The sequence below is a fragment of the Colias croceus genome, chromosome 18 (assembly GCF_905220415.1).
Source record: "Colias croceus chromosome 18, ilColCroc2.1".
NCBI classification, from domain to species: domain Eukaryota; kingdom Metazoa; phylum Arthropoda; class Insecta; order Lepidoptera; family Pieridae; genus Colias; species Colias croceus.
This window is the reverse complement of record NC_059554.1, coordinates 3,212,355-3,235,224: the sequence shown is the minus strand read 5'-3', so window position 1 is coordinate 3,235,224 and position 22,870 is coordinate 3,212,355. Positions and strand designations below refer to the sequence as shown.

The window sequence follows — 22,870 nt, the reverse complement described above, 5'->3', positions numbered from 1 at the left end:
TTTCGTGTTTCATTTAATACCTTTACAATATAGATGCTATTTGTAACCTGTTTCGAAGTAATTTTATTGAATACAACGATTTACACATCTATATACCTAAAATCTTATGAAATCTGCTACACCCTTGGCTACCTGATGATTACAGATTATATAGGTACCTACCTACCTACTAAGTATAACATTCACTCGAATTTTCGAATACATACATGTGGTAAATACGTACATCGATTTTTATGTTCTATTTAGTTTTATTTCAAATTGTATATCTATTTTCGAATTTACCTGAAAACACAAAATTTTCTTTAGGCGGACTAAGTGACGTAACCGATCTCCAGATCTAAAATTATTGTTACACACATACATTACACGTTATGCTTGTACTTGTACGGGCTTAAGTTAAACTTATCTGGGAGTATGCGTGGGCGTATACCTATGAGATTAGATCGTCAATCGTGAAAAATTAAGAAATCACCGGAAAGCAGTTTCGGTAGAAAAGAGTAGAGAACTCTGTTGGTGCTATGTAACATTAAGTCCTGTGGTTCATAAGTGTATTTTCCATCTTCCATATTATGTGGATTTATACTATACCCATACTACTTATACTAATGGCTTTTTTAATATAAGTTTAAATTTGGTCCTACTAAACTCTTTAATACTATGAGAAATAGCAAATGGCAAATGTACGTTCGTGTCGCCTTCGTTCGTGCATTACTCTATAAAATAGGGAACTATATTTTCTATCACCAAAATTTATATTTGTCATCAAGTTGTATCACCTAATAAATAGATCTATCACCACGAAATATTTTCGTTCTCAGATAAACAAAAATTGTTCCCAGGTATGAATTATCAAATTAATGTTAATATATGTGTAAAATAAGAGATCGATAACCAATAAAATTATATTGCATTACATGAATATAAACTTCGTTCTTATAATAACAGTTTTGTTACTTAAATAATAGCTCTGTGCTCAGAATGGTAGATCTGTCACCAAATAAATCGATTATCGATCCCTGACTGCGACTCCTTTTTATTTGATATTTTGGCACCAATACAGTAGTTACATTTTATTTCGTTCAGATATTAAATTAATAGTATTCGTTACCAATTTAATACATCAATTTATAATTTTATTTAATGAAAAAATGATCAAAGGGGCGGAGACAAATTGGCGCGCTTTAAAAATTGATTATTTTAACTTTAATTAAGTGTTTTATCTACAATTATTATGCTAGCCATAAGCCAGCTATTAAACCAGAGCTGATTATTCAGTGGTTATTATTTTTAATAATAAATATTGATTATTTTAACTTTAATTAAGTGTTTTATCTACAATTATTATGCTAGCCATAAGCCAGCTATTAAACCAGAGCTGATTATTCAGTGGTTATTATTTTTAATAATAAATATTGATTATTTTAACTTTAATTAAGTGTTTTATCTACTATTCTGCTAACCATAAGCCAGCTATTTTAAACCAGCGCTGATTGTTCAGTAGTAATTATTTTAAACAATAAATATTGATTATTTTGACTTTAATTGTTTTATTTACTACTCTGCTAATAATTTTATTTAAATACTAGCTTCCGCCCGCGACTCCGTCCGCGCGGATGTCGGTCTTCGCGTGGATGGTTTATTTCTCCATTTTGAGACCTCTGACAATAACATCTTATAAATATCTATTGGACCCAATTCCCAAATACGGTTAGGCCTATAATAATACGCAACGTGTGTTCGCGGTTCTACGGAACAACGTCTATGGATAAAACTGAAAAATTAAGATTAATTTTTTTCTACGTATTTTTCCAGGATAAAAAGTATCCTATTTTACGCCCAGGATAATAAGGTATAATTATACCAAGTTTCATCGAAATCGAACCGCTAGTTTTCACGTGATGCCTTCACATACAGACAGACAGACAGACAGACAGACAGACAGACAAAAATTTTTTTAATCACATATTTGGGTTTGGTATCGATCCAGTAACACCCCCTGGTATTTATTTTTTCAATATTTTCAATGTACAGAATTGACCCTTCTACAGATTTATTATATGTATAGATAATTTATACTACCAGTGGAAATTTAGAACCTTGGGAGTCTAGTTAAGTAGCAGAATCTTTTGGTTGAAACGATGATGACAACCCTAATTTTTTATTTGAACTTAATGCAATTTTCTAGTAACATAATATGATTTATTGGTGATCTCTTTAAATTAGTTTGCTTAAATACTTATTAGGACACACCTATTATAATACATACAAAAACATTTATTTGGTACTAGACCTTATATCTCAGGATTTTAGGTGAATTATTGTGGAACTGATTTTGCATTGTTTGGTGACTACATTTTGGTGACAGATCTACTATTTTGAGGACAAACCCTATTATTTAAGAAACACAAAACTAATTAAATTGGTGATAGCTTAAATGATACCCAATAAAATAATGTCGAGCGTCGTGTTCTAAAAGCGACGACGATTGTATGATATATCGTCAAAATTTATTGTTTTGATCTACACATAACTTTGAATAAAACCGGCCAAGTACGAGTCGGACTCGCGCACCGAGGGATCCAAAGTCCGATACTTTTTATTATGTTGTAACTCTAAAATGTATATTTTAGCAAATTTTCCTTTAACTATGCTATAAGACATTGCTTTTAACCAAATTTTGGAAGTAGGTACCTAGGTAGGTTTTGATTTCCCTGCGAATGTCGAAATTTGCGAAAATTTGTAGCATTCACAGCTGTATCTCCTGATTGTGTTGACATAGAAGTTAGATTTTATTATAGCTTAAAGGTAATATAAACTTGAGTTTTTAGTGTGATTATCAACTAATTATCGATTAATACCTACATGTAAGCATTCATGAGTAAAAGTTTAAAATTTTTAAAACTATTATTTGTATGATCTTATTAAAAAATTTGTGTTTTTCGCAATTATTCCTTTATCTGTGTTATAAGACGTTACATTGTACCAAATTTCATGACTCTGTGTACACTGGAACTACCTGTAGGTTTTGATTTCCTTGCGAATGTCGAAATTTGGGAAAAATTTCAGCATTTACGGCTATATCTTTTGATTGTGTTGGCGTTTGATTTTTTTTTTACAGTATTTAGGGATCATAGACAGGAGTATTCGATATAAATTTCAGCTTCATGCCTCCACGCGTTCCTGAGAAAAAGGGTCTTGACAGACAGACAGACGGACAACAAAGTGATCCTATAATTTTTCCTTTTGAGGTTCAGAACCCTAAAAATAAGGTCGATATAAAAATAAAAACCACGATAGAAGTTCCAATATTTTATTACTTTTATAGTAAACTTTATAAAGCGATAATTTTGGTAAGCAAACAGCTTTATATTATACAAAACAAAACATACATCATGTACATGTAGGTATAGGATTGTTATAAATTCTTTATAACAACATCGATGACTTGATACATATGTACATCTAATAATTATTATCTTATAAACAAATTTATATTATCTATGAAGCTCAACATTCATTAATTTACACCGATATAATAGTTAGTGCCTGTAACATCTATTACAAAATTTCTAAATACGCAATAAAACGTAGATTGTGTTAAATATAACATTAACTTTAATACAACAATATTATTTTTTTTTTAATTTACAGAACGCCTCAAATAGATAGACACAATTATGTATACAAAAGACTATCATTATAGGTTTATTCGGGATGATAAAAAAGCAATATATGTTGAGGAAATCAAATGCCAAAAGTCTCAAATATTTATTATTTACACAATGAAAAATATATAACATGGATATATATACAACAAGTATCCTAATATATCAAACATATTCATTTTTAAGAATTTACAAGAAATTACTTTAACATGAAGTATGCTACAAAATTTACTTTTGATATATTTTTTTTTTTTTTTATTTAAAGAGGCCACGAATATTCTTATACGATTATTAATTATTAAAACAGTCAGAATCACATCTTATGCATGAGTACATCTTTGGTCTCAAAACCAAAAACTAACATTAAAATATATTATCATAATTTTTAATTTAGGTACAGAAGTATGTATGTTATTTTTATACTGTATTTAGAGGAATAACAATTTTATAAATAATATAAGATTGCGAACAACAGCTGATAATGTATCATTGCATATACATATTTATGTGTTCTAATTTGTTTATTATTAACAAGCATCAGAACAACTAATAATTGTGTAACATTTTATGTACATTACATTAAAACACGTTTTAATTCTTACTAAGGTTTAAATTCTTACGAAAACTTAGTAGAAAATATGAAACGAAACTAAAACTATGTACATACATACATTTTCGAATTTATTTCTTGATAGGGGGGAAAAAATATAAAAAACAGTGTGTGTACTTATGTACACGCGTTAGAAGTTATACTTCTATACAACTTGAACATAGTGATCAATTTTCATACCACCTAGAACTAACTTCATGCTGTTAAATTTAGGTGTCGGTGTGCGCGCGCATCGTAAAAATTCACTCTCATCATTTTCTCCATCGCGCCAAAAGAAATATAACTTCAAAAATTATCCAATAGAAAATGTAAGATGTACATAATGAGATTAAATAGCTCTTTAAATTTATAAGAAAAAAGACACAAAAATACATACGAATTACGAAATCATTAGTTATTCTAATGATTTCTCTAATGAAGTTTCAATTGTAGCGGTTTTATATATTTTAAACAAATCTTCTAATCATACTAAAACAAACACTACATTATCAAATGTTTGTATATTTTTTACTCCTTACTACTAAATGTATTTTGATGAAGTTTAACATAGAGTACGTTTCAATGATATATATGTACTTATTCTCTATGCATATAATGAGAAATATCGATAATATATTGAATGATTTAATAATGTTATTTAAATTAAAAACAGGGAATTAAATTATTTTTTTTATCTTATTGTATACGTTATATTTGGACGACCTTTGTCTTATAATCTCTAATAACAAATACAATACTTATATATGTATACGTAATATACAATTATATACATTGTTATCAAGCAGATTTACTCAAAAAATGATTCCGAAAATGAACATAATTATTAGAAAACTGTATTCATTTCTGTACATAGTTTTGACATGTTTATTAGATACTTCATCTATAAAAAAACATTTTTTGAAGTGAAACTTCTTTAGGCGCGTTGAGAGTAAAATTTCATACCGTCACGTCATGGAGTAAGGCGACGATTTTGTTATCTTTGAATCTTGCCAAAGAAGTTTCACTCCTGACACGTGTACTCGGCATACACGCATTTTTTAATATAATTACGTTATTTGGTATATGTTACAAATTAAAATATATTCTTTCAAGGGTAACCTTTAGGGTCAACTCACACCAAAAGAGCGGCGAAGCGCAGCGAAGCGGAGCGCAGTTTCCGTGTCATATGAATTTTAACTTTATTGTCATTACTATAAAACTTATTATCGCCTGAGAAACTCGAGCCCGCGGCGCCGCTGGAATTCCACGGAATCCGCGCGACTCGTTCGAGTTTCTCATGCGATAATAAGTATAATTATAGTAATGAAAATGAAGTTAAAATTCATATGGCTCTGAAACTGCGCTCCGCTTCGCCGCTCTTTTGGTTTAAGTTGACCCTTATAGATTGAAGATTGTCTCGTATACATTTACTGAACATTATAAATACTGAATTATGAAAAAAACATTAAAGCCAAATTATGATATTGTATCACAACGCACGCAATCATCTTTTTCTGTTGATTTAGTTTGAATTAAAAATTACGTATTAACATTAAAATTATAAATTTATAAGTAATTTAAAATTCTCTCTCTTCTACCATGAAAATCAATGGAGATTTTACTGTATTTTTTAGTTTATTTAAGTCCTAACAATAGGACTAAAGAAAGGAGTGTTCAATTCGTAATTAAAAATAGTCAAAAATATATATCGATGTAGTTATTTTAGTCCTCCTTTGCTGACGATTAAATAATTATAATTAATAATAAACAATACAGGAAATGACCTTAAATATTTATTAAAATAATGAATTATGCATATGCTTTATACATTAATTATTATAATATGCAATTAGTTCAAACAATGACAACATAATATATTGCAATGATTGTTACTTCTAAAATGTTCCAGAATAACACAAATAGGCAATCCCGTATTGACACTTAGTACATTTTTATATCATACGTCTTACATATTAATTATTTTGTTTTATATGAAAATGATGTTTCGAATATACACTTTACTAAAAGTACTCTTATAGGATTACCTGGGAGGGAAAAGAAAATTAGCAATGTAGAAGGAAAAGAAATTCCTTTTTTGTTGTATTGTTTCATTCATAAAGCATTTGATTGCCATAAAACTAAAATTAATTTAAATAACACTTAATTTGTAGACATGTCTTTAAGGGCTGATTTTTCAATCTTTGGTTAAAACTTATTCATCGAATAACGTATTAAACTACCATTTCAAAAATGTATTCTAGTTGTCCGTATTTGACAGTTTACAGGTGACATTTTAAAATGTTCGTGTAATACTTTATTGGACGGATAAATGCCAACCAAGGATTGAAAGATCGGCCCTAAATATGGTAAGTGCCTCACAATGTTCAAGTGACAAATGAAGGTAGCAAATATTATATCCGTCTCTTTCTTTCGTTATGAAAAATATGAGACGGTTAATATTCACCTTCTGAGTACATGTCGCTTGAACATTTCGAAGTTTAAGGATTTAAAAAATAATAATTTGATGTAGATTATTTATATTTTACTAGAATATAGAAAAGACCTGTATAATGCCGCTAATTAAGGCAGATAATAATCATACTTACTCATTATTTAGTAACAGAGGTCTTATAATATGGACTATGGTATCCAACTAAGAATAAGACTTTTCATGTGACACTTGAAAAATACGATTTATCTTTTTGCAAATAGTTGAAGTCTTATTTTATCTTTATGCCCTGGGCTTACATCACATTTAAATGTCAAGTTATTGCAAAGCATATCTCAGGAACTACTGGTCCGATTTGAAATTCTTTCGGTGTTAGATAGCCCTTTTATCGAGGAAGGCTATATATAATCCCGCTAAGACCAACAGAAGTGGAGCACTGCGGGTAAAACCGCAGAGCACAGCTAGTATATAATGATTGGTTTGAATTAACATATAATATATGACATATATATCCTATTCTTAGTTGGATAGTATAGCTGTTAACAATTAATTTTATATTTTACACATTATTGATGCTATCTAAATAACTGTGATACAAAATAACAGAATATAAATTTTTACATTGCAAAACACTAAAAAATATTTCGGCAAGAAACTTATCCATTTGTTAATTATAATTAAAAAATAATATATTAAATAGAACATTAGAGCAAGATTCAATATAACCCGCCCAGGTATCATTTATAATCCATTGATATATAATAAAACTAGACTCACAATCACGTTCAAAATTTGTCCAGAGCATAACTCTGCTAACGCGTTTATCAGGCAGAGTTTTCTCATGAACGTATACAAGCGACTTTGAACATTATTACCTCGAAATAAGGTGTTCTTTTGTATAAATTTTTTGCACTACGCTGCTCGCACATTTAACCGCCTTATAATATGCAATTGTGAGTCTAATTATTTATAGAACATCAATGTATATTACAGATCAGAGCATTATCTATATATTACTAGACGTCGTACTGCGGCGCGAAGCACGCACGTTCTAACGTCGCGACGTAGTTATTGGAAACGCGCATATCTGGAAAATGGCAATACATAGTTATTGACAATTGATTTAGTAAGTATATTTGCTGTAATGCGTAAAATTATAGTAGGAGAGGGATAGATGCATGTGTTTTACTGACCGAATTTCATTACCAGTACTCACGCACGTAGTTACAGTACGTACCTCATTTGACAACATATAATTGGTTTCGTTTTACTTTTTTTACTTACAGTTTCAATACATTCTGTCTAGAGCTTATACGCCGATATCATCAGAATTGTATTCAAGATTCATTTCTAAAATTATTTTATAACGCTGAAATCTGATTCAAACATCTGTTAATGGTCGATCAGGAATTCACTGCTAAAAAATATAAATCCAATATAATTTTATGATCAATTGGATATTTTAGCCGTACATCCATCATAAGTATTCCTTTGTATAAAATGTTGAACATCTTGTTGATATTAAAACAATAAAAATTTATAGGCAAATAAAAGCGAAAAGAATCGGCACTGATTTTATTTAACATCAGAGTTAGTATAGGGCTGAGATATTATTGATTTTATTATACTGTATTTTCGCCTACCGCCAAACTCAATAGTTATTGACCACCAGGGTAACTTTTATGACTATGATTCGAAGGTATTGCCTAGCCTTGCTTTGCATTACAGTGGCCTGAGGCACTTTGTCATCTTCCAACTATATCCACGCAAATAAGATAACCACACCGCAGCTGTAATTCTGATCAAATTTTCTCACGGCGGCAGTGTCAACGAGATTACTTCATTGTTAGTTATAAATGTATTTTAGTAGTGTTATCCGCGAGGGGGCTAGTGATCTGTACTACAGGTCTTTCACAGACCTATTTCAGACACTAGTCTTTCACAACGAAAATGCTACACGTTTACATATTTAGTTCCTTTGTAATAGTTTTAGTTGTGAAGGCAAATAAATGAACTTTTATTATTATTTATTATTATTATTGGTAGATGGGGAAAGTTATGTGACATTTTGTCATTTTGCTGCAATATATCGACGCCACTGGACCTATAGCCCCAATCCTAACCCCACTAGAATCTCACCTGCGCTGTCTCGGGCGCTACAACTGGAACAGATCATCGTGTGCCCTCTCGAGTCGCTTCAGGGAGCTGTCCACCCTTCGCCCATGTGTCAGTGCTGACGGCGGCGGCGGTAGAGGCGGCGGGATCACCTCATTGTAAGAGGTAGATGCACCCATGGACGCAGACTGCCGCAAACGCGCGGTCGGTCTGTGCCGGACGAAGTCATCTTCGAAACCCTTGACGAAGCTGGAATGGTAAAACAGTATTTTAATAAAAGCTGGAAGTTTTAAAAAGCTGGATGTTTTTATCGGAACAGAAAACGACAGAAAAATAGTGTTCCTGGAGCAAATAAGATACTCGACAGGCTGGCTGGACTAGAGGCTGTGTGTTATTCAATAAATTTTGGTTTACATCGAGAACTTGTCCTAAAATGGTTTGAAATAGTTCTTCACGTCATTAAATCTTACATAAACTAAAATTCTGTACAACTGCACTATGATTGCGCGTATCTTACAAAGTGAAAATACGTCATTTACTTCGATGGTACTTTGCCAAGATTGGACAACAGTATTTTTAAGCCAAGATCCAAAATTTTTAGTATGCAAAAGTGAAACAGCTTTGCTCTTTATTCTTTCAATGTCTTGTAACTTATTCCCTAAATGTAGCAATAAATATTGAGATAAAAAAAATTATACGAAAACCATACTTCCTGTAGGAAATTTCCAGTTAAATATTTTTCATAATGCGGTATCAAATAAAGGTAAAGAATAATCTTTATGGACTCTTTAAGAAAATTCATTAAACCATACATTTGTCATGCATGCGAGACTACTAATCTTATCTATCGCTATGTAATCTTTTTTAAATGTCATAACAAATTTATCAAGGATTTATTCAAATTAAGGGTATCGAGTCAGGTTAATGACCGAAAATTAGGTTAGACTCGTCGGTCATTTAAAATTAAACTAATTTTTATCACTAAATCCATTAAGTTAGTGCATCAGAAAATATCATATAAAAATGTACCTACTTTTAATCCTTGTCCAATATTATTGGTTAAATATTACGTCAAAAGCCACAGTATGAAGATGTTTCACAGTAAATTAGAGATAAACACGTATGCGATAACTCGTCAATGTGCGTCAATTATCTAACATAGTTGCATATGTTATAAAACCGAAAATATGTAAAGATGTTAATTCAAAAGATTTTAAGCCTTCTTTAAACAAAAATCTTAAAGAATAAGGTCTGAAATAAAATGTAGGTACTTAACTTGTGCGAGCTGAAGACGAGAATAATAGATCTACAAGCTACGGAGGAATACTTTTTATCGAATTTAAATCATATTTGAACGCATTCTGTATTTTTGTTTTATTGAACTTAACATAGAGCTTATGTCAGATCGAAGTTAAATAAAATACAATATACTATCGCAACAAGAGACTAGAAGTAGGTCACTAAGTCCGACTTCCAGGAGATGGTCCTTATAAACAAGTATCTCCGTTAGTGGCCAATTATAGTGCATGATCCTGATATTACTACGCCGTACTGAGATATTACAGAACATCAAATCCTACTTATATTATAATTGCGAAAGTTTTTTGGATAGTCATTCACGACAATCATTCAATTCATTCATCATACATAGATTACATACAGCAGAATAACACAGGAGATTTAAAGAAATACTTCATTCTGCCCAACTAGTCTCACATTTCAATAACACAATGCCAGACACCAAAAAACACAGGGGCAGAGATTCTAGAGTCGTATTCGGCTGCATGACTAACCAAGCAATTTATAACACAAAGGCAAAATGTTAAATGCAACCAAAAAGAAGAAGTAACACGTCACAAAGCAGTCTTTATCACAGAGACAAGATATTTATCCAAGTCAAGACAGAGTAACACACTTACAAATTCTAAATTACAGGATTCACTGCTCAAATAAAACTTCCTATTTAGATTGAGTAGTTTCGTTTAGAAGGTGGGTTCTCTCATATAATGCAACTCATAACACTTCTACATATTTTAGTATGTAGGAGACAACGTTTGATTAATATCCCTGTTATATAATCTCTTTTTATACCACGATGAATCATCGGCCAGGTATATGTGAACCGTGAGGCACACCCTCTTCTAACAAAGCTAGTTTGCAAGACTTAGTCTAGACTGTAGGTCAAATGTAAACCAATAACATGTATGGAGCTACTAGCTGGATACCGCGGTTTTTAGCGTGGTAGGATAAAAGTAGCCTGTGTGCCTATCCAGAGCGCGGGAGCGTTATATATCTCTGTACCAAATTTCATAGATTCGCTATAATAATTCAAACATTCTTACCAACTGTCGCGCTTATAATGTTAGTTCGAAGAAAGATTAAATTTATTCTGGTTTTTTTTAAATTTAAAAAGTTTTACTGGCTTTAGTTTGAGAATCCTTTACCATTTGATTGAATTTAAACAATCAATTTAATAATAAGTTAACCAATGAGTAACTCAATTGTAATATAACTATCGTTTTTATTTATAATCCAATAGGTGGAGCTCGAATATAAAATAAATGTAAAATATATGTGCGAAACCTAATTATTATAAGTGGGACACTCAATATTCGACGGCACCTTAGAAATTAATTAATCATAGATGACCGAAATAAAAACTACCTTCATAATTTAAAAACTTTACCAGCTATCATGTGTGTCACTAAACAGAATATACTAGCTGCTCTCCGCGGTTTCACCCGCGTGGCTCTGCTCTTGTTGGGCTTAGCGTGATGATAATATGTAGACGATGATATATTGGCCTATAGGTAGTCTTCCTCGATAAATGGGCTATCTAACACTGAAAGAATTTTTCAAATCGGACCAGTAGTTCCAGAGATACATTGACATTGACATTATTTTGCATTCGGTAAATTAGGAGAACTTTTGATTACCGCCAAAAGTGGCCACTTTTGGCGGTAATCAAAAGTTCTCTAGAATAATGAACAGTTAGAATAGTGAAAAGTAATACCAAAAATACTACAAGTAATATACTAGCAAAGTACCGAGCTAGATTTTTTAAATTTGATCTGGTTAAGGAGTAAAAAAATAAAATGTTCGGTGGCGCTAGTTTCGGTGGTGTAGGCCTCTTAAACATTAGCTATACATATAAGTTTTAACTAAACAAGATCACAATACGTACAAAGTCGTGAGTATTTATTATAGTCATAACCAAATTGAATCAGTATGACGATTGGTTAGTCAGAACGTTAGTGCCAAGCCAATTTAAACTTTGTTACTATGATAAAAAGTTAATATTGCTCTGCAATCTCGCACTAACAAAGTATGCATATTTTCAAACAAGTTCATATAACAGCCAAAACTCGGTTTCGTTGTAAAAACATTTTTCATTTAACAAGTAATGTGTCATAGACACAACAATTAGAACTGAAACCTTGAATTATGTTACAATTTCTGTAAATAATATGATAAATACAGTCGGCATATTCGCGATAAAATTTTCCGTAAAAAAGTTATAAAATCAGTGTTATTTACATATTATATTATATCAATATTAAATATTTCAGGAATATTTCAGTACAATTTTCACACACGGCACGATCTGATCCCATACTAAGCTTTCGCTTGTGTTATGAAAACCAGATGGCTAATAAACATATATATATATATATAATTTATAAATAAATAGGTACTTATATAGATATTTAACACCCATACACTGAGCAAACATTCATCACACAAATATTTGCCCCGAGTGGGAATCGAACCCACGACCTCTGGCTTGGAAGGCAGGGCCACCAACCAAGCCAACCGGTCAGTCAATATATTTAGATGTTTATATTAATATTGATACAGATGAAGAACATACAAGTATTATATTTACAACGGATATTGCGAATTCCAATTTGGTACCTGCCTGTACTTTCGACTTTTGACGTCTGACTAATTCAAACATGCAAGATTTCACTGGGGTTCCATATAAAGGGCTCAAAAACAAACCAGGAAAATAATTATACGTAAATCTTTAAAACGTTAATCTTTTCAAAATATGTATTAATTTGAACTATTAATAGTGACGCATGTTTAATCAGTACCATTAGTCTTAACGATATCAACAACTCCATTAGGACGTAGTTATTGGAAAATTCTTTACAACTTTTAATTAAACATTTCCTCATAACTTTTTGTCATATCTGCATATTGAAACAGATTACATTGCGATTTGCGACAGATAAACTAGCTTTACTTCAGCCATGTCAATATTTATTACAACGCACAAAATTTCCACGCATCTATTTTGTGTTTATGTTCGTATCAGCATACCTTCGCGGATATTAAATTTTACAAAAATAAAAATGTTTTATTGCTACGTTGCTGACGGTACCGTTCGCGTTGGTCGAAAGCTCTGGAGAGTCTTTTAGTTGGAAAGTGTTACCCACCCACGGTCAAGTGTTATTCATAACGTAGTATTATTATGTTTTGAAAGACTCGAAATGTTTTTGTTATTGTACTACATCAGCTTTTAACGTGGATATGAACTGGAGATGAATTTTATTGAGATATGAGAAGAGAAATATATTTTGAATGCTTCTATTCAAAAAAATCTCATACGACGACTAATAATATGTTTTATAGCGTAACAATAATTTTTATTAAGTAAAATAAATTTCAAAATACAAACGATAGAAAAATGTTATTTATTAGATTCGGTCTACGTCTATCTAGTTTTGTTCGAAATCTAGCTCGTATTTTTATATGACACGGTGCTTAAACTAATTCACAAATCAATATTTATTTTATAAAAATTTAAACCGCCTTATATACATACACATTCTGGCACCTGGTATATTATACGTACCTACGTCTTCAACGTAATCGGTTAAGCCGTTTTCGAGCTTTGCGCTTACCAACACATTTGGCGATTATAATGAGTAGTAGGTAACTATATTATACAATATATGTACAACCTCTATATTTGACGCAGTTATAAAAAGTTGCAATGTAAACGGCCACTCACAACTTACAAGTCACAACCCACAGAAAGTATATACAGTCGACTCTCGCTAATTCGAAACTCGAGGGACTCTCAAAATATTACGAATTATCAAGAGTTTGAAATATCAAATGGTTCGAAATTTGTGAGAGAAACTAAAATAAACTTCGAATTATTAAATATTAATTGTTAATCAATTATTATTTACTAGCTTTCCGCCCGCGGCTTCGCAGCAGTCTAAGAAAAACCCTCATAGTTCCCGTTCCCGTGGGATTTTCGGGATAAAACCTATCCTATGTCCCGGGGTAAAAAGTAGCCTATGTCCTTTCTCGGGTATCAAAATATCTCTATACCAAATTTCATGCAAATTGGTTCAGTAGTTAAGGCGTGATTGAGTAACAGACAGAAAGACCAGAGTTACTTTCGCATTTATAATATTAGTATGGATTAAATGCTATTCTACAGACTACAGTAACCGAATGATAACTAAACATACCAATTCGTGAGAAGTGTAAAGTCAAACTTATCACAAAAATAAACGGCTCATTGAAAAAGTTTGAACTTGTCGCAAAATGTAACTAAAACTTTTTAACCGACTTCAAAAAAAAGGAGGAGGTTATCAATTCGGCCGGTATATTTTTTTTTTTTTTTTTTTTTTTTTTTTTTATGTACACCGATTTTTCCGAGGTTTCTGAACCGATTTACGTGATTCTTTTTTTGTTCGATGCGGGATGGTGTCGAATTGGTCCCATAAAAATTTTATTCGGATAGGCCCAGTAGTTTTTATTTTATGAGCATTTTTGTCTGTAGGTATTTGTAAATTTTGCAAGTGCAAGTTTGAAGTCGGTTGTTTTTAACGCAGTTATCACTTGTTAGGTACTTGACTACCTGCCTACAATCTTTCCGCCTCTTTCTCTCTGCAACTTTGAATTGTCGAGTGTTGGACGCCGATGAGTTCGAATTAACGCGTCGTTTTGTTATATAGTAATGATATTTTCATTCGAATTACCAAGTGTACAAAAATGTATGGATTTAGTTCGAAATATTAAGAGATTTTGTAGGGACCTCGTGATAACTTTGAATTATAGAGAGGTTCGAATTATCGCAGGTTTGAATTAACGAGACTCGACTGTATTTAATATTTTTGTCCATAATATAACTAATTAAAACATAAGTGCGCAGTTAACTGGCGTATCTGTCGATGAATGGGCTATCTAACACCGAAATAATTTTAAATCGGACCAGTAGTTCCCGAGATTAGCGAGTTTAAACAAACAAACAAATTCTTCAGCTTTGTAGGTAATATTATAGTATAGTATAGATTATAGTAATATCAGTATATCAAGATTTCATCACGATTCCAATATCGAGTAATGAAAAATAATACGATTTTTCATACGAGTGAGTGTAACGTAATAATTAGACGTAATTACACTCACCGGCACGGAATCTTGGCCACTTACAAATTTGCCGATAAAAAATGTTTGAAGTGCTTTGCACGATTTTTTTGTATACAGATATGTTAACATATTATCTCTTTAATTTTATGTCAAGAAATAATTAAGTTTGAGAATAATCTTTTACCACTTTTTAAGAGTTAGTCGAAATTTGTGATTTGTGCGGTTAAGCCGAAGTTACGAATTGTTCGTTTTAAACTTTTTTCGATATCGGTTATACCGTTTTAAGATATTGTTATTGTTGTGCTGTAGTCAATGATCATAACAAACAATAAAAAATGCCGTTAGCATCTCAACAGCCTGCACAGGCCATCACAATATTAGACCAAAGACTGCCACAACATAAAGTACCTAATGTACAGTAAGTACGACGTTCAGCTATGCACTATGCATGGAAAAGATAGCAGGAGACTGGCAGCTACACGTGCAGACCAGGAAGTGGAAGCGTGAGGTGCACATCAGCTCGAGAAGACCGGTTTATTGGTCAAGAGATACTCAGAAATGGCTTTCTGAAAGTTTTTGAGATACGCCACCGGCTCCAAAACACCAGGACAATAAATTTGGGTGAGCAATCAGTAAGAAGACTAATGAAGGAAGTTAATTTGAATGTTTGCAGACCAGCACGCCGTACAGAACTCCTCAGACATCACAGAGAAGCACGTCTTCGATTTACGCGAGAACATGAAAACTGGACCCACAGCCAGTGCGCTCGTGTGGTGTTCACAGATGAGTGACGAGGCACTTTACGAGCTTCTGATAGCCATTAGTCAGTATAGCGGAGACGATAAGAGAGGTTTTCATCCATCACCACAACTCAAACGGCGATTTTCCATGGAGGGTCAATAATGGTATAGGGAGGTATAAGTTTGGATGCTCGTGTGGTGTTATTTATCGTAAGTAATGACTTAAATTTGATCAGGTACGTCGAGGAAATTCTCCAAAAACATGTTCAGTCCTATAACAGGTTTATCAGTGAAGAAAGATTGCTACTAATACACTTTAACGCACGTCCGCATGTCGTACGAAGCGTATAAGAGTACCTTCAAGAGGTTATTATTGAAAAATTGGAGTGGCCAGCTCGTAGCTCGGATCTTAATCCAATAGAACACATCTGGAACATGCTTAAAAGAAACATAAAGTTCGATTCCAACCCACCACCAATGTAAGATGAGCTTAGAAATACAGCTAGGGCCGTTTGGTACACTATAGCTCAAGTGGACATCAAAAATGTATTCTAGAGTATGCCAGAAAGGATGTAAGCAGTGTTTCAGGCAAGAGAAGGAAACACCCAGTAATAAAAGATTGAATTTTTTTTATGGAAACGCTTTTTTCTAATTTTTGTGATTTTTTAAAGAAATCATTTAAAATTCACAGGAAAAGCGTAAATTCTTGTTTAATTCATATCTACGCTGTAGAACTTCTTATAAACTTCCAATTATTACTAAAAGTTTGTAAACACATTACATTAACTAGTGTTGATAAAATTTTTATTGAATTTTGTAGTAGAAAAGAAATAGTGTAATTTTTCGCAGAAATTTGAAGTGGCCAAAAGATTCCGTGCCGGTGAGGTAATTACGTCTAATTATTACGTTACACTCACTCGTATGAAAAATCGTATTATTTTTCATTACTCGATATTGGAATCGTGATGAAATCTTGATATACTGATATTACTATAATCTATACTATACTATAATATTACCTACAAAGCTGAAGAATTTGTTTGTTTGTTTAAACTCGCTAATCTCGGGAACTACTGGTCCGATTTAAAATTATTTCGGTGTTAGATAGCCCATTCATCGAGGAAGGCTATATTATATCATCACGATAAGACCAACAAGAGCGGAGCCACGCGGGTAAAACGGCGGAGCGCAGCTAGTATTTCTATATTATAACGAAAATTGGGGTAACGTAGATGTATAAAAAAATTAAAATATTCATAGATAGATTTAAATTTTTATTTTATGTCTAAATAATAAAATATGCATACAATTAAAATGTAAATCTGTCCTAATATTAGCATATTTAATATTAATATCTAGATACGATTAGATCTATTGGTATGACGGAAACAATGAATGTTATAATATAAATCCATACTAATATTATAAAGCTGAAGAGTTTGTTTGTTTGTTTGTTTGAACGCACTAATCTCGGGAACTACTGGTCCGATTTGAAAAATTCTTTCGGTGTTATAGATAGCCCATTTATCGAGGAAGGTTATAGGCTATATTTCATCACGCTACGGGCAACAGGAGTGGAGCCACGGGGGTGAAACCGCGCGGAGCAGCTAGTAATGCAGTTTTAATATAAATGCAGTTTTTACAGTATTTGATCAAATTATAGTTTGATGTGTTTATGCAATTACGTAAATTGTGTTAATAGTTACGTAGGTACTACTTTATCAATGATCTAAAAATATCTTGCGACAATTAGATACCTACATAGTTACAATATTTAACTGTGCTTTTATAAATACATACTAAAATACATAGATCAAAACCTCATTATTACAATAAGACAAGTAATAAGGAAACCATGGCAATCGTTCAGGAAAATAGGAATTCCTAGATTTTCCTTTTCCTTCATAGGTAGGTATGTATTATGTGCATTACGCAAACTACTTGACTCATTACTTGATTTTAATGTTTCATAACCTACTGTATAATTTAAATCAATCCATAATACACAACACGGAAGAACAATTGTTAGACTACAATCCAACGGAAATCAATGCAGCGTGAAAGAAAGACACAGAGAAAAACAAAGCGCAAAAACTTCCTATCGTTAATTGACTGGTAACCTTGACAATCCTAACTCCTACCTCGTGACTACTACATTTGCTTTGTAAGATGCATTCTACGATACAAGAAACTATTTAATAAAGTGTGAACAATTATGCCACTGAACAATTATATTAATGATTATAACTTATAAGTAAAAGGGAAGATAGGGTGCTATCACAACATTCCATTTTCAAAAACGGCACACTAACCAACACACGATTCGACGTCAAAGTAAGACGGCATGATTCAACTATCGTGAGCGAAGAAGAGAGAAAAGTACAATATTGCTAATTAGCCACATTTTGACGTGCCACTCCCGGAGCTCTACCCTATAGCTACATATTTTTACGTATACATATTATTGCCACATAATAAATATGTTATACGACTTTAGACGCGGAAAATAAGAAAGGTATTTGTGCAACCGTCATGTGACTGGCATGGCCGTCGTAGAAAGTAACTACCTATACGAATTATAGAATGTTTAGCACGCGTTTGATGCAGTCAAATTTTATTTTAGCAAGAGCAGTTTTATGTTCATATTCCAGGAACTGGGTTAGATATTTTTTACATTTACATAAACACTAGTTTATGTGGATATTTATTTCCGTAGTTTTATTATATCAAGAATCTTATAAATTTTAGAGAATACTTTATAATATTTACCTACTGATTTTTTTATAGAAAAAAAATAACGATACATATTATAGGTATGTACAATGTACATATATTTAATCCATACTAATATTATAAATGCGAAAGTAACTCTGTCTGTCTGTCTGTTACTCAATCATGCTTAAACTACTGAACCAATTTGCATGAAATTTGGTATGGAGATATTCTGATACCCGATAAAGGACATAGCTACCTTTTATTGTGAAATATGTACCACGGGAGAAGCCGGGGCGGACCACTAGTAGCAAATAAGTTTATAAATGTTGCATTGAAAATAATTTGCATCATGCACCATTATTATTAATTTCCTTGTAATTGATTATTTATTAATGATCAACCTCAATACTTTTAAAACAATTTAAAATCAGTTCATTATTTATAAATATTGTGATGTACCAAAATACGTAATATTTAACATCAAAGGTTGTGTTATCATATTTGGTAAACAAATTTATCACTATGAGCTCCCAGTCATGTATTGACTCAATGATTGCTATTTATCAAGGCTTATACTTTATTAATATTATGTTAAATAATATTCGAGTGTATATGAAAATGTGCATAACCTAATAATATATGACAGCCTTTTGGAGAGTTCTGAGTAAAAATTTCTCATGAACACATTTGAATTTTCACAAAGATATTTTAGAGAATTAAATAATACATTATTTATTGCATTCATAGATTTTAAATGCTTTACATAAATGAGATACTGTTATGTGTTTAAGACTACTCAAACGTAAATTGTTTTACAAATTTTCACATTTATAATATTAGAAGGATAGGATAGGATTTGAATGCTATAAAACTAAATATCAGACGACTAATATATCTTTGACATTGAGGTTTTAGATATTTTTAAACACACTCTAGAAATCATTTCATGTTTTTTATAAAGATGATATCTCCAGCACAATTTACTAAGTCAATTCTAAATTAAATTGTTTCTTTCACAACATTAAATAATTAATTACTGTACACAATGTATCAAACATATTTCTGAATGAATTAATTCAAGTGTATCATTATTCAAGCTATAAATCACGGCTGGACACTTGAAGCAAAAGTTGCAAATGAAGTGTGAAAAAATTTGTACTTGTCTATTATTTGAGTGAAAATTTATCTTGAGATAACGTAAATTAGTATTGATTTATGGTATTAGATTCGGATTTGGTTCGAGAGAAGTTTGCTTCAGATAATCTCTATGGATATCTCTAAAAATGAATCACGAGTCACGGCATCATGCATGAGCGGCTGGACTGATTACAATAATTCTTTTTATGTTTTGTTTGTTATTGCCAGGATAAGGATCTTAAGAAAAGAAAAACATAAATAATTTGCGCCAGACTTAAAAAATAATGAAAATATAAGTGTGATTTAAACATTGTGTTTGACAGTTTGTATGAGGACAATACATATTCTGTCGGGTCAGTTAGTATAATTTATAAAGGATACATAACTACTTAATTCTCAAAATCCACAACTTTTTAATTTTCATGATTTAAACAAAAACTGATAAATAATCACAAAAAGTTGCCAATGAAAATTAAATATGTATTACTCTAAGCCTAAATTCCATATGCTTGTCATTATCAATATTGTCAATACTACGCTACAAACTCCCGTATAACAGACTACAAATGGAAAAGTTCAACGTCAGTACCTATTGAAATATAATAGTTATTCTTCATAATAAGGTCATAAGTTCATATCTAATCACAAAGGAAGTTCATTGCTCTTTCAGTCATAACTGCATAATATAAAATACATTGAATACATACTGTAATCATAGATATATTTGAAAGTACTCACTCGCTATTTTCCTTGGTTTTTTCAACATGTTTTTTTATTGTTGCAATAGATGAGTCTAATCTGTTCAGGAAATTGTCAAACGATTCCTTTTCATCCGGGCTGCCAGGGGAGAAGTCTCGTGTAGGCATGCCCGCAATCGACGCTCGGTGGTTTGGAGGCGCTATATCAGTCACTCTCTCACCATTCTCGTAAAATGGAGAATCCTTAGTAACAGGAATCAGTAAATATTCTCGCAAGAACAAACTGTCCGATGCGAATAATCGATTCGCACGTCTTATCTTCTCCATCTAAAATAAAAAACCCGTTCACTTCATCAAAAATTCATCTAATAAACCATTTACCAACATTTATTATGATGTTCACACTTACAGTAACACCGTACTTTAGTGCAATTCCTTGTAACGTATCGCCTTTAGACATGACATGCTTGATATATTCTTCATTCCTTTTCATGTGATTGCATGTACTCCCATATTTTTTTAAGGGTCTAGCAGATTCCCGAATAGAAATTCTTTCATCAAAGAGACGATCCTCCTCCATGTTTGACGTAAACTACAGTGACAGAAATTGACATTGTCCTTGTGTCAAGAGAGGTGTCAAGAGACAATAATAAATAGAATGGTGTGAAGTTAGGTAATTGTAAAGTAACTGCGTTCTGTAAACTTACTACAACTTACTAACTTAAAGTGAAAAATATTAATGTACAAATATTACAAGAAGGACCAAAATTTGCTATTTTGTAAATAATAGAATAAAATAAATTTATAAAAAATTAAATACAGAAAGTAGAAAATAGTTTCATATCTGGAAAACTAGATGGCAGATTGAACTATAAATTTGTGTCACAATCTGACATTGCATTCAAGTTGACATGAACTCGGTCATTCTTATTTCTTATAGAGCAACTCCAGTCGTTCCATCCTTCCATGCCACCTCTTTTTTAGAGTATAAGTATTCTTTGCATGCCACATTCCATGCCATGCTGTCCATTCATAATTTCTCACTCATTCAACGAAGAGTGAACTGTGAAGTGAACTGTGAAACCTAAGAACGCTGAACGCAGAACGAACTGAACCAGTCTTTTGATGTATTTTATAGGGAGTGGACGTTATTGAGTTAAATTTTAATTATTGTTACTTGCAAAAATTAGTGTTTTGGAAATTTAAATGTAGTGTTTGACAGAGTACTGATTTTAAATCTATTACAGTTTGTACTGTTTTTATGTGTGGCCGAGAAGATTTTTGTTTGGATTTTATTTCATGATTTGTATTTACACACATGTTGTGATCAATACAATCACTGATTTTTTTGAGAGGGTAAGTTTGAATGAAAGTCTTTTAATAAGTTCGTCTTTGCACGTTTGTTGACTGGGATTATTATTTGGTTGTTTTTGTGTGTTACAAGTCGTAACTAGGGATGCCCTACCGTGAAGGCACCCGCCCGAAGCTTTGCGATAGGGTACCTATGTACAGCGAGCCCGGGCGAATTTGCGGGGGTTGAGCTGGGACGACGATATTTTATTACTTTACAGTAATAATAAGGGGTTTACTATACTGGCATAACCATTACGTATCTATGTTAATAGTTTTAGGATGAAATAAATAATAGTAAATTATAATTATTTACCACGTAGGTAATACATAATATGAAAGTGTGGCTAAATTGTATTCAAAGCTTTGATTGTATTACCTTCCTACTCTTCTTTCATTTAAGAATTTACTTAAATAATAATTCGCCATTAAAATACATTTTGTTTTTTATATGAATATTGAATAATTGAAAGCTAAGCAGGTAGGTAACTGCTCCATAATATTACGTAAGTAAATCTACATTTCTTTTATAATTTCAAAAATAAATTCCATATCATAGGTATTCTAAGAAGAAGACCACAAGCATATTTCGCAAAAAGCATTTACACGCATATACAGCTACTGTAGTTAGAAGAAACAGTCTATGTAGTAACGACAATCAAAATGCAACATCAGCGATATCGATTCGTTCACAACACACGTTCGATTCTCGAGTGCTGCATTGTTTCTGAACGACTATGCAATTTACAGGACATGAAAGGAAAAATAAAAACTCCTATGTCGGCTCTAATACAAGGGTTGAGATATAGGTAGGTACCTGCTAGCGAATAAGAATCCCTATAATGTGGTAGGTACACTTCACACATCAATGTACTATGTATTTACTCAAATAATCACATTCTCTAAAAAAATGTTCAAGAAGACAAAAATTGCAAAAAATTATTAGGTAGGTAGGTACCTAGGTATGATAAAATTTATACAGCTACTTACAATAACAAATAGGTACATTAAATTTT

At 31.9% G+C, this 22,870-nt stretch overlaps 2 protein-coding genes across 2 annotated transcripts in view; one reads left to right on the top strand and one right to left on the bottom strand.

The window, feature by feature from the left end:
- Window positions 1-5,133: 5,133 nt before the first annotated feature.
- On the bottom strand, window positions 5,134-21,102 carry LOC123699984 (lysM and putative peptidoglycan-binding domain-containing protein 2). Its single transcript, XM_045647052.1, has 4 exons — window positions 20,914-21,102; window positions 20,545-20,831; window positions 8,843-9,067; window positions 5,134-7,790 (listed from the first exon to the last, which is right to left on the bottom strand). The coding sequence occupies exons 1-3, from the start codon at window positions 21,082-21,084 to the stop codon at window positions 8,860-8,862; spliced, it is 666 nt and encodes a 221-aa protein (XP_045503008.1). The 5' UTR covers window positions 21,085-21,102; the 3' UTR covers window positions 5,134-7,790; window positions 8,843-8,859.
- A 437-nt stretch (window positions 21,103-21,539) lies between these two features.
- Window positions 21,540-22,870, top strand: part of LOC123699985 (myosin-I heavy chain) — an 89,226-nt gene continuing 87,895 nt past the window's right edge. The window contains exon 1 of the mRNA XM_045647053.1: window positions 21,540-21,860. The gene's annotated coding sequence lies outside the window, so the exon portion shown is untranslated. The remainder of the gene's footprint in view (window positions 21,861-22,870) is intronic.

What these genes read in the sequence shown, in the direction of transcription:
- LOC123699984 (XM_045647052.1), bottom strand. Translation starts at nt 21,084, where the DNA reads ATGGAGGAGGATCGTCTCTTTGATGAAAGAATTTCTATTCGGGAATCT. An exon ending in CACTAAAGTACGGTGTTACT is followed by an intron (nt 20,832 to 20,913) that starts GTAAGTGTGAAC and finishes TTTTTATTTTAG; the next exon opens with ATGGAGAAGATAAGACGTGC. An exon ending in AAAACCAAGGAAAATAGCGA is followed by an intron (nt 9,068 to 20,544) that starts GTGAGTACTTTC and finishes TTACCATTCCAG; the next exon opens with CTTCGTCAAGGGTTTCGAAG.